This window comes from Hoplias malabaricus, chromosome 4 (genome assembly GCF_029633855.1).
Source record: "Hoplias malabaricus isolate fHopMal1 chromosome 4, fHopMal1.hap1, whole genome shotgun sequence".
Lineage (NCBI taxonomy): Eukaryota > Metazoa > Chordata > Actinopteri > Characiformes > Erythrinidae > Hoplias > Hoplias malabaricus.
Window position 1 is genome coordinate 46,459,647 of NC_089803.1, and position 18,798 is coordinate 46,478,444.

Below are 18,798 nucleotides of genomic sequence, written 5' to 3' on the forward strand. Positions count from 1 at the left end.
GTACTGCATGTAACTAACATGGACATATGTGATATCAGTGGATTCCTAAGGACCTGAACTTTAATAGTTATCAATAAAATGTTAAACTTTCATCACCATGTGGCTTATAGGCCCCTCCCAATAATAGAAATCCAGCATGAACACAGAAACAGCATATAACAAATTAAAGTCAAATTGTAGCGTCACCTTTTGGTAGATTTGAGTCATATTATACACAATGCTTCAGGGTAAGGCCCTAAATACTTATGTTAAGTTTAGTCTTGATTGGGCTTAGTTTGTTTAAGCTGAAATAATTTATAAATCGCAGCAAGGCTCAATTTATTAATTTATTGTGGCAACGGTTTGACTAAATGTTGAACTTTTTTTGATAATTATTGATCAACAGACTCTGCAGATTCCAACAAGGTCAATTGTTTGGGAACAGAGTGAAAATACAGGGACTAGTATAAAAATGTTTAATTTTGAACAACTGGTTATTGAGAAAAGACGATGCATTTTTTGACAACACTTGCAATTACAAAGTTGTTAGGCCCTGTGCAGACTATACAAAGAAGAAAACTGCGTGTCAATATGCTTAATTTTTGTTGAGAAATATCAAATTTTCTTTATATAGCGCCCCCTAGTGGCTATCGTTACGTACATTTTTGTGCACTTAGGAAGTGCCACCAGGGACATATGCGTCAATTCTCATAATGATTGGACCTTGTTAAGGTTGTCAAACAGCTGCTGAAATCTAATTGGCCGATGACGATCACAATTTTGCCCGAATCGCGTTGTTCTTAAATTTCCACTTATAGCCTTGCAGCATGCCAAAGGGGGTTCCGATCTGCCTTACGTATGTTGAGTTATAAATTTGTAGCATTTAGAGCGCCCCCTATATGAATATTGGCTCCTCCTTTGACATGGTACCTCAGAATCATGTCTGAAAGTGGAATATGAAATTTGAACACATTTGAGTTAAGTATGAAATTGTTATGAATTTTTAAGTAAAACATATGAAAAGCCGAAGAGGTTCATTTGCATATGGCGGCGATTTTTAATCAAAATTTAAAAAAATTGGGGGGATAATTCCTGACCTTCGAACACCTGTGAAGATTTTGGTACCAAGTTCTAGGGAAATGGACTAAAATCCAGGGACTAGTTCACAAAAGTAAATTTTACAATTTATCAATTTTAACTCAAAGTTATTGTGGGCGGAGCTAAGTTTTGATACATTTTAGATACAACATTGTTTAGAAACAATGCTAAGGCTTTTTCGCTAAATGCAATTGTAATATCAATGTACTGAGAAAACAAATGTTGTTTGACTACTCAACAATCAGTGAGAGAAAAAGTAGAATTAACTTACTATACTTAATCTCTTTCACACATAGCTCCAACAGGCTTCATTTTCAGATGCTCATGCAGTGATGTTGTGCTGCTGTGCCATGTGAGATCAGCTATGTACATTTTGAACCTAGCTGTTCCTTGAAAGCGTTAATGTAAAGTGTTCCCATGCTTTTGATGACTTGGGTCGTACATTTTTCTCTCTGCTTGTGCTAACATTATCCTCTGCTGTGAACGCCTCCACCATTTTTCAAACCCTTCTTCCAGAGTTTGCCACGTGTAGCAACTGTACCTATGTGTATAATAACTTAGACCCAACTAATTGATTAGTTGTTGCAGCCCTAATTTAGTTTTTGTGCCATAATAGAAATTGCACAGACCAGACTATAAGGCTTTGAAACATGAAATTTGTTTAACTGGTAATATTCCTGGTGCAAGAATTTAGTCTAGGTCTACACAATACAATTTGCATCATCATTGTGATGTGCACGTTCGTGATAGTCATACTGCAGGGCTTGCGATGTCACAAGCAGCGTGGACAAAGATGGCCCTACATATCGCTGTCATATTTGTCTTACTGAGAAACAGAAAAGAAAAACGGACCCACAGACAGAGCAGCCAAGGGGAAGCAGGAGGAGGGATTGGGAAACTCGCGCACACAGTGCATGTCTGCCAGAGGGAGAGAGAAAGGTACACACTAAGTATAGTATTTAGATACATACATGAAGCATATGTATTTCTCTCTCTCTCTTAATATTGGACTGACTTTACTCAGTAGAGTGAGCTGAAACAGACACGAAGACACAAATTGGAGTACTAAGTATCTTGTGTCCCTTTTTTATGTGTAGCTATGATATTTTGTTGGCGAATGTGTTATAATAGAGTTTTTGAGCGTTATTGAGCAGTGAGCCAGGGTTTGTGCCTGCTTTTTAGTGTTGGTCGATTTTTGTAATAAGGGCTTTTCTGTATGCTTATAACGGCTAGAGTAATACGAAAGTTACATTTTATAGTTGTAATAACGCATTCCAACGTATTTTATGAGCAATATATGGGTTTTATCATGCAGTCAACATCATTTTATTTGAGTACACAAAGGCTCAACGTTGAGGTAATGTTTGTGCCCAAGCCCCACTTCGTGTTTATTGAAGCCCAGAGAGCTGCCTGTGACAGACGTGAATATTCTTCAGCCCAGAAGGTCTGTGTGTGTGTGTGTGAGAGAGAGAGAGAGAGAGAGAGAGAGAGAGAGAGAGAGATATTTGTTTTCACAACAGTGCTATAAACACGTGAATTACACTCAGCAGCACGTTGGGGGCAGTTAGGGGACAGAAAAACCCACATCTTGTATGGTATTTCTTTAAATAGTGACCTTAAATGACATATATAATAAGTGACATTTTAAAAACCTATTTACCTGTGCAGATCAATTTGTGATGAAAAACAATACTATTGATCAATAAAACAATAATTAATCTTCAAGCAGAGCACATTTATTTAGAAGTGAGAAATACAGGATATTGAAAAATTACAGTAGTGCTGTAGTCATATGATTCTGCCCCTATATGCCACATGGAAGGAGAACCTAAATGCTGAGGCTGACCAAGTGTCTCAAGTAGCTCGTACTAAAGAAAATCACAGTGTCTGTTGTTTGGATGTGTTTTTTTTTTTACTTTAAATAAGATGACCCTAAACAAAAAGACAAATGTAAACACTGAGGGAAAAAATGGTTTCAGTGAACGAAGTACAATCACACAACAAATATGAACAGTGCTCTAAAACAATTGAGGAACAAGCTCCAAGCAACATTAGAAAAAATATCCCAGCTTTTATACTGGAGCATACTGAACTATGAGGGTCAAATGTACAAAAACAAAATAAACATTCATTAATCGTAATCATGGTAAATTGTACAATTAATCGTGATATTGATTTGCGGTCATATTGCCCAGCACTAAGTCATAACATTTATTATTATTGCTGACCAGTTATAACCATTCAGGGTAGAAAAGCATTTAACTGTAATGTAAACAAGAGGGATCCTTAATATTATTATTGCTGCCCAGTTCTAGTCATTCAGGGGTAGTTTCATTGAACTAACATGGTACGATGCATTGTTAAACTAACCAAAACATCACACATTCATTCATTATCTGTAACCGCTTATCCAATTCAGGGTCGCGGTGGGTCCAGAGCCTACATGGAATCATTGGGCGCAAGGCAGGAATACACCCTGGAGGGGGCAACATCATACATATTCTTAATTATTAAAACACATTTAAAATGAAATAAAAAGATGCCATTTGTAACTTAAACAAACATAGCAACCTTGTTGGCAAAATGTTGACTGAATGATTAATATTATTAACTAAACTATTAATATTAACAGAATGACAAACTGTAAACGGTTTCCCTCCCACAGAAGAAAATGTGTTTTTTTTCCCTCGCAGTAATTTCTGAACAAACGGAAGTGATCTGTCATGCCTGGACATTTTAACAAGTTTCACATACCTAAAAAAGCTTGTTCCCAAAAGCCACACACAATTAATATTCAGCACCAACCCAGCAACAATATTGTGAAATAAGTCATTCATCTGTTTAAATTAACTCTAAACATGGACTTCCAAAAATACTTTTTCAAATGTGCTGAAGTATAGTGAAAAAACACATTGTGAATAATTATGAAGTTTTCTTTAGAGATCTGAACTTTGTAGATATGGGTGTTGGCTACACACTGGTATTTACAGCTTTCTGATTTTTTAATTAGTTTTTCTTCTATCTATAGTTTTTTTCTCAATACCCATGACATACGGACTATTCATGAGATAGGTGTGAAACACAGGTGAGAAATCCCCTCCCCACTGTCAAAGATAATGGTCCATTAGCCCCCACACCACCCCATCAATGTGAACGTTTGTTTTTAAACTGTGCTATTTCAGTTATTGAGCAACGACAAAGCTTGTGAGACAAAATATGTGAGCTTCAGATGACTGTTTAAAAGCAGCAGAGAGTACCCAACTTTACTACAATCCGTTTTTTTTTCCTCTATCAGCTGAACTCTGTGCCTCTGCGCGTTTACTAAACTTTTATTGTCAACTTCATAAAATCCATCTTTGGAAAACTACTGAACCAGTGTAGCATCGAGTCTATTCAGAGCCAAACATGCTTTGGAAAAACTAGTCAAATATATTTCACCTACTCATCACAAAATGAAGCCGTTCCTCCTCAGGCAGCCGTAATGTGTGGCTGTGCCGTCTTGGAGCTCCACACTCAGTGAGAAAGCCATGTGCATTTTTGTTTATTACACGTTGTAATCCTCCAATAACAGAGGCCGGAATATCATGCTATTATCATATGAATATGAACGGGTGAGCCATCAAGGGTCGTGGTCTGAGTCTCAGAGAGGTGTGCCTCTTGTTACTTATTGTTCTATAACAACCAGGTAAAAATAAATTTCATTTCAATCTCCATATATTTGTAAAACAGACCCTTTAAGGTTTCTGGGGCTATGTTTATTATGTTTCTAGGACAAAAACTCACTGAATTGCGTAAGTGTATTGGTGCCAGTTCTGATTTATGCCACAGGTGCCTCCAGAGGGTTAAGACAGTCAAACGCCTGTAAACATCAAAAATGAATACATTAACATATACATTTCTATCAACTCTAGATGTTCATATATGCCGCCTGTCTGTGAAACTACTTTACACATTTTGGCCCATTTGGAGTCCCATACACAACAGAACACCAGCATCGCCATGGTGTTGCATTTTTTTCTATATATCTTCAGTGTTTTTTGGTTTTTTGTTTATAAATAAATTATAAAAAAAAGGTTGGTATCTGCTTTCTCTAAGAGAAAGAGCAGGGCAGGGGGAGGGAAAGAGAGAGAAAGGGCTAAGGAGATAGAGAAAAGCACAGATATTGAGCTAGTTTTGTATTTTGCTTTTGTTGGTGAAAAATAAGTGATATTGAACACAGAATCATATTGGACTTGCTTTTTACAAGTTGAAAATGGTTGAGATTTGGACGACACATACAGATACACAGCGTTCATCAGTGATGGCAACGGCCCTGCTTTTGTTTTGGAAGACGAAAGGTGAGTTAACTATGTTAACATTTTTATTAATGTTAAAACTCTGTAAACACTTTTATAAATGTGAGATAACTTTGTAAAGTTGAGATAACTATAAATTCAGCTGAAACAACTTTGTCAAATTTAATCAAATCCAGAAAATCACATTGTATGATTTTTTAAAATATTAATTTGCATTTTATTGCATGAAATAATTATTTGATAGAAAAACAGAACATAATATCTGGTACAGGAGCCTTTGTTTGCAGAAGTCAGACGTTTCCTATAGTTCTTGACCAAGTTTGCACACAAGTTTTGGTTTCAGGGTTGTTACAGGGCAACAATGAGTTTCAGCTCCCTCCAAAGATTTTTTTTCGGGTTCTGGTCTGGAGACTGGCTAGGCCACTCCACAGCTTAGTTGCCCTGGCTGTTTGTTTCGGGTCACCGTCATGCTGGATGACCCGTCTTCAATGATCTTATTGAGGGAAGGAGGTTGTTGGCCAAAATCTTGAGATACATGACCCCATCCATCCTCCTTTTAATATGGTGCAGTTTCCCTGTCCCTTTTGCAGAAAAGCACCCCAAAAGTTTGATATTTCCATCCCCATACTTCACGGTTGGGATGTTCTTAGGGTTGTACTCATCCTTCTTCCTCTAAAATGGCGAGTGGAGTTGATACCAAAAAGCTCTATTTTGGTCTCATCTGACCACATGTCCTTCTCCCATGCTTCCTCTGGATCATTGCAAAGATAGTCATGGCAAACTTCATTGGCCATCCATGACATTGTATTGTGTTACTAACGGTCATCTTTGAGACTGTGGTCTCAGCTCCCTTCAGGTCATTGACCAGGTCCTCCCATGTAGATCTGGGTTGATTACTGACCTTTCTCACAAGGTGAGACCTTGCATGGAGCCCCAGACCAAGGAAGATTGACAGTCATCTTGTGTTTCTTCCATTTTCTAATAATTGCGCCTACAGTCGTTGCCTTCTCACCAAGCTGCTTGCCTATTGTCCTGTAGCCAATCCCAGTCTTGTGTAGATCTACAATTTTGTCCCTGGTGTCCTTAGACAGCCCTCTGGTCTTGGGCATTGTAGAGAAGTTGGAGTGTGATTGAGTGAGTGTGTAGACAGATGTCTTTTATACCGGTAACAAGTTCAAACAGGTGCAGTTAATACAAATAATTAGTGCAGAATAAGAGGGCTTCTTAAAGAAAAACAAACAGGTCTGTGAGAGCCAGAAATCTTGCTGGTTTTGTAGATGATCAAATACTTTAAATAATACTGGAAATAAATTATTTAAAAATCATGCAATGTGACTTTCTGGATTTTTTCACAGTTGAAGTGAACCTACGATAAAATTACAGACCTCTTCATTCTTTGTAGGTGGGAAAACTTACAAAATCAGCAGTGTATAAAATACTTATTTTCCCCACTGTGTGTGTGTGTATGTGTTTTATGTTGATATTTATATTTTATAAAGTTGTGAACTCATTTACAAAAAGGAGATCATTTGTAAACTCTTTAGAATGATGCGATGACATTATATTCTTCTACAGGAGAGAACTTTGTAAGCTCATTTATAAAGTTGAGATCATTTTGTGAACTTTATATATGCATATGTGTGTATAATCGATGTATATGTACATACCTGTACATATTTCTTGAACAATCTTAAATTTTATGTGTTACTATGTTTATACATGATGAGCTGCCAGTAACATTTAAAATAACGAGCCTATAGAGGCCTACACAGAGGGAGTGGAAGAAGAGGGATCAGATTTTTCCTCAATAGTTATATATTGTGTTTTTGAACCATGGTAGGAACCCAAAGGACCTGGAGGGAACCCACTCGGACACGGATAATTGTATATAGCTTAATTGTATCATAGTTTTAAATCTATATGTTTACATTTATAAACTTTGTTTAATTTGCAGTCTTTAAAATGATTCATTAAGAATTTTTGTGCTTTTCAAATTTAAAAAACATTATTTTTTTATATTTTGATTTTGTTTTGTGGGTCAGATATATGGAAATAATGGTGGTGCAACAGGTAGTGTCACTATCAAACAGCTCCAGGGTCCTGAGGTTGTGGGTTCGAGCCCTGTGAGGAATTTAGTGTGTTCTTACCATGTCTGCATGTGTTTCCTCCCATGGTCCAAAAAAACAGACACTGGTAGTCCATAGGTGTGTGTCGCCCTGTAAATGACTGGCAAACCTTCTACATGGTTTCTACAGGAACAGGGACGGACTGGGACAAAAACGGCTGAGAATTTTTCCTCAAATAGGGCCACCCACTTGAGGGGGGGGGGTGTTAGCTGGTGCATTATCTTATCTCTGTGATTTTAAAACGATTGAAGAAAATCCACACAGACAAGTTATGCAACAATGAACTTGCTGTGCATCGTGGTCATTTTGTGTGCTTGCTTATTTATCCTTATGCTGTTGTCATTCAGGGTGCTGAAAAATAAATAAATGCTGAAAAAGTAGACCAAAGTGAAAAATATATCTTTTCAGCTCATATAGGTGAGGTTGTTCTGAAAATAAAGGTACCAAACATAGGCATAAAAAATTTTTTATGTGGGATATAATCGCAAAAAAAGTGTACAAAAATGGCCAAAACTCCTAAGTGTTAAACACCAATGTCACTGCAGGTTTGAGAATAGCCCGGCAACCAAAACTAACCAGGCATCCTGTGACTGCAAAAGAAGTACTGGAAGATGCCTTATACAAATTGTGCAAGAACAGATTAGTTACTGTTCTGACTTTGGACCTACAAGGTGCAACCTGTTGTGTCTAATACAGTGAGTGACCATTGTTTTTTTTTTTTGTTTTTTTTTTAAAAACACTTCATGTGGTGAACCATACATAGCACAGCTATTTTCACTACCATGGTGCTGGCATGTCAGTGTATGTTGCATGTTAAGAGTCAATCAGACACAACAGTGAGTTTTTATACATTTTGCTCACTCATAGCCCTTGACCGGGTTAGACATACCTACCTTTTTGCTCCAGCTAGATCCAAAGTCAGAGACAGCATTTCACCTGAAGCTACAGGTTGGGTCAATCCTTCAGACCTTCATCAGTGTTCACAGGGCAAATTGAAAACACAAGCATCCAGGGCTCCAGACAAATAGTCCTGAGTCCTGAGCTGATAAAAATAGCACACAAGAGGGGACAATTTCTTTTGTGGCACTTTTGGTATGACAATGTTTTGTGCAGTAAAACATGTCTGTAAAAGATATTATTGTAGTTGGTGTATTGCCATGTTCATCAATAGACTGCTTGCTCAATGCTACACCCTCCTTGATTCCCATGACAAAAGTAAGCATGGAAACTGTGCCAATTGCCTGCTACTTAGGGCCAGCAATTTAGGGATGCATATTTTAAAAATAAATAAATATACATAAATACACTAATTTGAGATAAAAAAAATAAAAAACAGGAAATATAATGCTTTTTATTGTATAAAACATAAATCTGGAAGCCAAATTCCTATATTCTCAATATATTCCAATTCAGTATTATACTCAATCTCAAAATATTATGGTTTTATTCTTAAAATTGTGTATTTTATTTTTTAAACACATGGCTTTAAAACACTTAGTAGATAACAGAGTTGCTGCAATTTAAAAATAAATAAATAAATACTAACTAGATTACTAATTAGAGTGTAGTCCACCTGTTTCTCTGCATACTTTCTCTGGCGCTTCAATGGTCAGGACGCCAAACCACCACCACAGAATAGGAATTTAGTGACAGATTTTCAGTTTGATTGACAAACTGACAATGGACAAAGTTTTGGGATGGTTCTGAAAAAAACATAATAATAATAATCTGGGCCCTGCTGTCTGATCCATTCAGCACTTAGATGTTCACCACCACATCAGTGTCATTGCAACACTGAGGATGATCCACCACTCAAAAAATACTTGCTCTGTGATGGTTGTTTAGGGTCTTGATCATTGAAGATCAAAGCAAAACAGTTGGGGTATATGCTGTAAAATGTAGATCTATAAAATGAAACTATATGGTAAATGACTGACTTATGAGTTTAGCCTTTAGAAACACCCAAATCACTCTTGGTATCACACATTTCTACCAATAAACTGGTGATATTGTGGATCTGTACCTTGTTTGGCAATGTGTCATGGTAATGTGGATAATAATTTCCTCTGCTTCATCCAGAGTAATAAATGAATTAATTCATTGAATTAGTCACTTGTGTTCTTACTTGAGTACTACACCCAAGTTCTGTTACCCACCTCCTGAATTTTATGAATTCCGGTGAAGTATGTGTGTGTGATATATATATATATATATATATACACATATATATATATATATATATATATACACATATATATATATATACACATATATATATATATATATATATATATATATATATATATATATATACACACATATATACATATACATATATATATATATATATATATATATATATATATATATATACATACATATACACACACACACATATATATATATATATATATATATTTTTTTTTTTTTTACATTTTGTACATTTTACACAATTTGCTTCAGACTACTGAAGAAATCAACAAAGTTGGTTGAGGACCAACTTTCCTCAACTCCATCAATTTCAAAGCCGCAATTAAAACCTCAGATACTGTACTGGGAAAATCAACATACAACTGGCAACATCAACAACAACAAAAAACCAAGAATACAGCAAAATCAGACAGGATTTGAAAAGTTGTTTTGGGCTGCTTCTGACTGATCTTTAGGCATGAGTCTTATTCAGGGCTTTGACAACCTTTTCATAGAGAAGATCAACTACATGACTGTCATGACTGGAAAAATACTTTTAAACTATAAAACTGCACAATTAAAATGTTTTGATATAACAATTAAAATATTTATGATATTTTAAAGCTAACAGCTACATTAACTTATTGATACAAGACATAAGTAATGCTGACTAGGTAAAGTCTCACTGATCAAGTTGCCTGTCTTTAACTATAGAAAATGATGTACCAGTTTCTAATTTCCCGCTGATGGGTGCATTCCCAGCAATAATACTTATTCTCAGACCCTTGCTAAGAGGTTCGCAACTTACAATTAAACAGCTGCCACCTTGATATACATAATACAAATAAATTGTTGATTTATTCTACGACTTTATCACATTTCCTGCACAATTTTAGTCAGGTTTGAGCTTGCTGAAAGGAACAGCGACCAGTTTCGAGCTAGTTAGCCCAGTATGCTAGCTATATTAATATATGGAGACAAAGCTAACTAGCCAGGTAATAATAATGTTCTATAAACCGGATGTTTATTAACCGTTATCGTCGCTACAGCTCTGAGAGTTGAGGCTTTCGCAATAATACGTGAATTTACGAAAATCTTCGAAGAACATATATCGGTAATCACATTATCCATTCGTAAAAATCAATCTTTAGCTTACCAGCTAACTGTATACTTCCACCTAATATAGGCTAAGCTTGATAGAGTACAAGAGGAAATACGATGATAATGTATAAAATTTGCACGCGTACTGCCTCCTTGATTGTTAGTTCCAGGAACATATTTGTTGCTTAGACTAATCGCACTGTGATATACTCGAGATCAAGCAGCTCCTGTCTTAAATAGCTAACGTTAGCTCTAAATTCGATTGAACCCGCCATAACAGGGTCGACCCGACTTTAGGCCTTCAAATACGTAGCTCTTAATATTTGTAGCAGTGTATTCCTGTAGTTGTATTAATGCTACTCCCAAAAAAGCCCGAAAACCCTACGACATCCATTTATGTTCTGCATCAACACAACATCCCTCTCTGCTTTCACAACCCTACGCTGCCGGGTTTGTTGTTGCGGCTGCGCCAGGGCTGATATAGCTGGCGATTGCGCGGTAGGGTACTAACCTCAGAGCGGCTGCGCTACTTCGGGCCTGCGCCGTACAGCCAAGATGAGAATCGGACTTGCAATGGAGGACAAAGAACAGAAAGCGTTCCCAAAGCTGTAGCCGGCAGCTTAGTGGTCCTCATACTGCAAGCTAGACCCCGCCTACTCTTATTTCTAGAGACAACCCATACATTAACAACCTCAGAAAACTGCCGGCTTGTCGGCTTTAACAGCACGCCATATGCTGAAATTGTATTTTTCATTAAGTGCAGCCAAAATAGGTCAATGCGTAACAGAGTACAAATACTATAATTTACATATTTATTGCATTTCTATAGAAAACTTAATTTTAATTATTTATACGATTTTACAAAACAAACTAATGCATGTAGCAATATATGATTAGATAGTTGTTTTCAAAAGGATCCACAGAGAGCAAATCAAGCCATACCCGTATAGCAAATCTGCAGAAAATGTACACATTGTTAATCGTTTTCAAGAATAATGATAATAGAATAAAGTCAATTAATCTGAATACTTGCAGACATGTTCCCTAATAGGCCTTCACATGGACCAAACTGCTTATATTGTCTCTTAAATATAAGAATGTCCCTATAAGTTTGTTTCTATAAGTTTTGTCAAGTTTATCAGCTCTATTTACCATATAGGCTCATACTGTTGTTCTGCAATTACAGATATAGTCCATGTGTTGCTTTAGATACTGTTTTAGCCCAATTTCAACTTGTCCTTTAAAAGCTAAGCACCACTTAATGGACCTCCATCCTTATTTCACATTATTTTAGTTACTGACATATATAAGTATGAATTAAAATGAAAATAGCATGCTTAATTTGCTTTAAAACTGACAATTTTATTAAATTGACGGAAAAACTTGAGCTCGCTACGGATATTCTTGAACGCAACCATGACGTCACTGGTGGACAACAGCTGAACAATGCCGCGGTAAAACACAGTTATGACTGACTGTTATGACAGTATCTAGCTAGCTAAATAGCCAACATTATTCATGACAAAAGCCTAGCACAGGGGTCGGCAACCTTTACTACTCAAACAGCCATTTGGACCCATTTCACACAGTAAAGAAAACACTGGGAGCCACAAAACCCTTTTGAAATTTTAAATGAAATAACACTGCGCATAACAGGTTTTTTTTTTGCCTTTGTGCTATGTATAAACAAACTATACTGTTAAATATATGAAATCAATGAATGACTGCAGAGAAAATGAAATAACATTTCTGCATGCAACAAAATATGTTTAACTGTCTATTTTTTTTATTGTCTATTTGAGTCCTCGTCGTAATGAAAAAAAACAAACATTTTTAACTCTGAAAAAAAGACACTGGGTTGACGGTTAAGTAAAACATTCAATGTTTGAGTCCTTGTAGTAATGGAAAAAAAATGCCGAACTTAAATTATCCACTGGCAGCAAACAAAAATGTTGTCCTCTCTCTGCGTGCTGTCATTATTTTACTGGCACCGTGCAGTCAGCTGTCGAAAAGCTCAAGAAACCGCACACTGGCGGGTGTCGCACATTGGAAGTTGTGACGTGTATTAAGAGCGATATTAAATATTAAAATATTTTAGATGTTACAAGATCGCCATAATCTTCATAAAAGTACATTTTGAAAATGAACGAACTAAAATAAAATACATTTTAATTAAATACTCATTAATTATTTTCAAAAGCTGAGCCACATCAGAGGGATCAAAGAGGGTTGCTGACCCCTGGCCTAGCAATAAGCTAAACTCAAATTTAGAGGTACCGTTATTCTTGTAAATGTGATTGAAGTCGAACTCAAATTCATCCGACACTATAAACCTTTGTAATGCAACTACGTAGCCTAGTATAATGAGCCACCAAGTTTAGCAAGTCAAGCTAAAGTTAACTAACACCAACTAAAACAGGCAAAGTAAGTGTACATACCCTGTTTACCTCCATGTATACAGAGGCTCTTGAACACCTTTCGTTGGTTTCCTTACATGCCATAATTTTGGAAAAGCGCCAGTGAAATGAGCACTACAGATAACGAAGCGAGCAGATGGTCCTTTCCTAAGTGCCCGTTTAAAGTTGACAAATTTAGTCTATTTTCTGGATATTTTGGGATGTTTGTGCCATTTATACACAGATGTCCCACTGTACATTGAATTATTGCAGCCAAAAACAACAAACCTTTTTGTCATTTTGCATTAAGTGCAACTTCTAGAGTTGTTGTCCACCATCTACGTCACATGCAAGACACCTATTAGAGTTTACGAACACCGTTGGGGGGTGGACCAACGGTCTTTTAAACCTTATTCCTTGAATTAGTAAGAAATAACATGTTTTTTGACTATCAATAAAGACAAGTTATGAACTCAAATTCCACTGTATTTATTTGTTTGACACTTTCATATAGCTGGTGCTTAGCCTTTTAATGGTATTATTTGGGTGGCATATTATTCTCAGCACTGCAATGACACTGATGTGGTAGTGGGTGTTGCACTGGTATGAGTGGATCAGACAAATCAGTGACGTTGAAGTTCATAATCACTGTATTTACTCAATGTCCACTCTATTAGATACACCTACATTGTTGGAGACAATAGTTCATCTGTTTGTTTGTGTTCTGTTTGTCATGTGTGTGTGGTCATTGGTCGCTGCCCTGTGGGATGCTGTTTGGTGAATATGTTTAGTTGGTAGACTCTTCTCAGTGCAACAGTGACACTGAAACCAAAGCCAAAGCCATGCAGCAGAAAGACAGGCTAAACTGACAGTCTGCTCACTGCCTTGAGATGTAAGCAGGGTACAAATGTATTGAGAATCTCTGTTCCCCAAATTAAATATGACCTTAGAAAATACAAAGTTTGCTTTAACAACTTAATTAAAATCAAACTATTACATTCCGTTTCAAACAGCAGTACCACTGATGTAAAGTTTGGTCAGCTTAAAATCACCTAATTCTAAAGCTGTCATTGTTAATGAAATTATAAGTGATAATATTTGTTGTATGTTACTGTTGTTTCTGAAAAGATTATTTTTTATTGATTTTATCTTTTCAGAAACAACAGTAACATACAACAAATACAAGGTTGCCGGTTGTTTCATTAAGAAAAAAAAAACAGTTTTATTTAGTTTTCCAAGGTTGCCCACGTGTCAAGATCCATCGTAATAGTCACAAAACAAGAGATAAAATAAAATAAATTATAAAACAAAATTGTCTCATGCTATTTCTGTAGATGAGTATTAGAATAAGTTAGCTATTTCTTCCATCTCTCTTCAAAAGTCCTTTTTTTCAGTCTCAGAGAAAACCTGAGGCTTTCCATTCTATATATTTCATGGACAATATCTTTCTACTCTTTGACTGTTGGGGGGTCAGCTTGGAGCCTATTTTGTGTAATTGCCTTCTTATTGGCTGCTAACAACACCTGCAATAACTATCTATCTCTACCTGCTATATTGTTTGGTGTGTTTCCCAAGTATAGAACTAAACTTTCAGTGTGATGGCACCCAAGCTCTGGAATTCTTAATCGCAAAGTCTTTGTCTCTGCTCTTCTTTTTCTGCCTTTAAATCCCAGCTAAAACCTACCTCTTCTTCCGTTTCCCTCTTGTGTAAAGCGACCTTGGGTATAAGAAAGGCGCTATTTAAATGTAACTTATTATTATTATTATTATTATTATTATTATTATTATTATTATTATTAACAAACAGGTTTTGGGAATCTCATATTGTAAAACATCACAAATATAAGCCTTGACCTGATCCCAATAGTATGAGATTTTGGTACAGTCCCAAAATATATGAGTGTGTCCAACATTAATGATACCACACTTTCTCCAGCAAGGCTGGGGTATATTACACTGCACTGATTTGACTTTAGTGTGTGATAAAGAATCAAAACATCAATAATTACAATGTTCAAACAAAATTCACGCTACATTTTAGAGTTTGTAGATTTCCAACTGTTCCTCTAAGTCTCAACAGGTATATTAATGTCAAGTTCTCTTCCCCAGACATCCCAAAAATATTCATTTCACACACTTTTTGAATCAATTATTTCTTGGTATAATGATGACACTATTTCGTTGGCGCTTAGAGTATGACAACACTACAAAATGATTAAACGATAAATGATTAAAATGATAAAAGTCTTCCCTCTGAGAGTTGTAATCTTCAATCTTTCTTAAATAATAATGTCAAGGTTGCAGATATCGGAAAAAATCTTGGTTGGTTAAGCTATAATTGTTTTTCAAATGTTGAAAAGAAAATAACTTTCCATACCTTGTCAATGTACAGTATGGCGTCAACCCTTTTATAAGTAAAAGTCATAAATCGATCTTAATTTGTTTAATTTGCCTCTGGAGTTTGAAGGGTTTAACTAGATTAAACCACAATTTAAGTGTATGTTGAGAAAAAACACTCATATTTGCCTCAGACAGACTGGATCAATTTCCTATTTTAAAGCTTGTGGAGGGAAAGTACAGTTATTAACTTCTATAACTTTCCACTTTGCTATTATGTTAAAATCACACCAATGTATCAAATACCTCAACTGGGCAGCATAAAGTATTCGGTAACGCTTTATAATACAGCCTGCATCTTAACGTGTACTTTCCCGGCACTTACTGCTTATCTTCACGTTTTATGGTCTACGTTCCCATGTTCTAAAGTGTATTTAACAGGTACTTACAGTGTACCTTTCCATACCTCCCTTACAATTAAGTGCATATAAAATACATGTTTTTTACGAGTACGTCCCCCACACGTAATGCATCTTCTTGCACTTTAAAGCGTATTTACAGCGTACATCTAAAATTCTTACCAGCCTGCTTTTTACATGTACATCCCTGACACTTACTGCATCTTCTCAGTGTTTTAAAGGGGGATTTAACTGGTACTTGCAGTGTACCTTCCCATAACAAACAGATTAAGATTTATATGAATCAGTATAAAATACTTACCTGTTTCTACTGGTACTGTAAGAATTGGGGACTTTGTTTTACACTTTTATTCAGCATGCAAACTTCACTCACATTCCAGGGACTTATTATGCCTCTAATTGTCTTTTACTTCATTGTATGGTTCTGAATAATATGATGAGCATTGGCTCTGTACTCTCAAAATGCCCTCCCAGGTCAGCTCATGACAGGATGAGTAGAAAGAGCACAGCTATGGAAGCTTATATATATATATATATATATATATATATATATATATATATATATATATATATATATATATATATACATTTTCTTTACCGCTTCTCCATTTCAGGGTCGCGGTTATATATATATATATATATATATATATATATATATATATATATATATTGTGGTGGAAAATTATGACAGAAATAAGAAAGCTGAGTCTCTGAGTTTTCAAATAAAAGAACACTTTATTAACTGAGAGAGGACGCTGCACGCAACACTGTTCCTCTCTGCCTGACCGTTTCTCAACTAGCGTCTCTTATACCTGGAACGCCCTTTGAAGTTTACCATCTGTTTGCTCTTTTTCATTTCAATCACCTATCAATGTATCCTGCTCCCAGTATGAATCCAAGTCTTTTACCATTTGTTTTTTACTCTCTTTTGTATTTCTAACACCTTTCCAGACTTGCTCTGTGTCTCCCCCTCTACCCCTTTGGTCTCAGTTATCTCTGTGGTCAGGAGACAAAAGGAGTTGATTGAACGGAAGGTGTTGATATGCTGTTATTTGAAACACACACACACACACACACACACACACACACATAAGTCTGCTGTTATATATATATATATATATATATATATACATACAGGGGTTGGACAATGAAACTGAAACACCTGGTTTAAGACCACAATAATTTATTAGTATAGTGTAGGGCCTCCTTTTGCGGCCAATACAGCGTCAATTGGTCTTGGGAATGACATATACAAATCCTGCACAATGGTCAGAGGGATTTTAAGCCATTCTTCTTGCAAGATAGTGGCCAGATCGCTACATGATGCTGGTGAAGGAAAATGTTTCCTGACTCGCTCCTCCAAAACAAATCAAAGTGGCTCAATAATATTTAGATCTGGTGACTGTGCAGGCCATGGGAGATGTTCAACTTCACTTTCATGTTCATCAAACAAATCTTTCACCAGTCTTACTGTATGTATTGGTGCATTGTCATCCTGATACATGGCACCGCCTTCAGGATACAATGTTTGAACCATTGGATGCACATGGTCCTCCAGAATGATTCGATAGTCTTTGGCATCTAGCACAAGTATTGGGCCAAGGGAATGCCATGATATGGCAGCCCAAACCATCACTGATCCACCCCCATACTTCACTCTGGGCATGCAACAGTCTGATTGGTACGCTTCTTTGGGTGTTCACCACACTGTAACTCTCCCGGATGTGGGGAAAACAGTAAAGGTGAACTCAGCAGAGAACAATACATGTTACACATTGTCTACAGCCAAGATTTGCACTCCTTGCACCATTGAAACCGACGTTTGGCATTGGCATGAGTGACCAAAGCTTTGGCTATAGCAGCCCAGCCGTGTATATTGACCCAGTGGAGCTCCCGACACACAGTTCTGGTGGAAACAGGAGAGTTGAGGTGCACATTTAATTCTGCCATGATTTGGGCAGCTGTGGTTTTATGTTTTTTGGATACAATCCGGGTTAACACCCGAACATCCCTTTCAGACAGCTTCGTCTTGCGTCCACAGTTAATTCTGTTGAATGTGTTTCCTCCTTCTTGGTGGTATGCTGACATTACCCTGGATACCCGTGGCTCTTGATACATCACAAAGACTTGCTGTCTTGGTCACAGATGCGCCAGCAAGATGTGCACCAACAATTTGTTGTCACCCATAATGTTGTGTGCATTGCAATATTTTGCGCAAAACTGTGCTCTTACCCTGCTAATTGAACCTTCACACTCTGCTCTTACTGGTGCAATGTGCAATTAATGAAGACTGGCCACCAGGCTGGTCAAATTTAGCCATGAAACCTCCCACACTAAAATGAAAGGTGTTTCAGTTTCATTGTCCAACCCCTGTGTGTGTATGTGTGTGTGTGTATATATATATATATATATATATATATATATATATATATATATATATTACGCAATAATAAGACATGCAAAGCTTTATACATGTTTTTATTCAATAGTTATAAAGAAACCTCCAAGTAAGTGTTGTTCTCTTCTTACACCATTAATACAGAAATACAGGGAAACAACAGGGAGCGGGCTGGATTATATAGTGGACAGCTGTTATCCAATTTTACTCTGTAAATACACAAAAACTACAGGGAGTTACTTCTGTGTTGTGTTCAAGTTTTGTTCTGCCATTGGATTGAAGACACAACACATCAGAGTAATGTGGAGCATTTATTTTCCTTGTTTTCACAAAGTGCACAAAAGAAGGTTAAACAATGTCAACAAGTACCAATTTAAGATAATTATATTCAACAAAAAACATAAAACAATGTTCTACGAACAATCCGTACCTTTAATTTCACTACATAATTTACATTCC

General features: G+C 36.4%; 1 protein-coding gene across 5 annotated transcripts in view; it reads right to left on the reverse strand.

The window, feature by feature from the left end:
* The window catches only part of nrf1 (nuclear respiratory factor 1), an 81,896-nt gene extending 70,460 nt beyond the window's left edge, over window positions 1–11,436 (reverse strand). For 2 of the 5 annotated variants that reach the window (XM_066669039.1, XM_066669038.1), the window contains exons 1-2: window positions 11,301–11,413; window positions 8,392–8,540 (exon numbers count right to left, since the gene is read on the reverse strand). In XM_066669039.1, the coding sequence (XP_066525136.1) occupies window positions 8,392–8,429 (38 nt within the window). In that variant the 5' untranslated portion in view covers window positions 8,430–8,540; window positions 11,301–11,413. Of the gene's footprint in view, window positions 1–4,860; window positions 4,937–8,391; window positions 8,541–11,300 lie in introns of those variants that run through there. The other 3 variants (XM_066669042.1, XM_066669041.1, XM_066669040.1) reach the window with 3 other exon arrangements.
* Window positions 11,437–18,798: the final 7,362 nt, after the last annotated feature.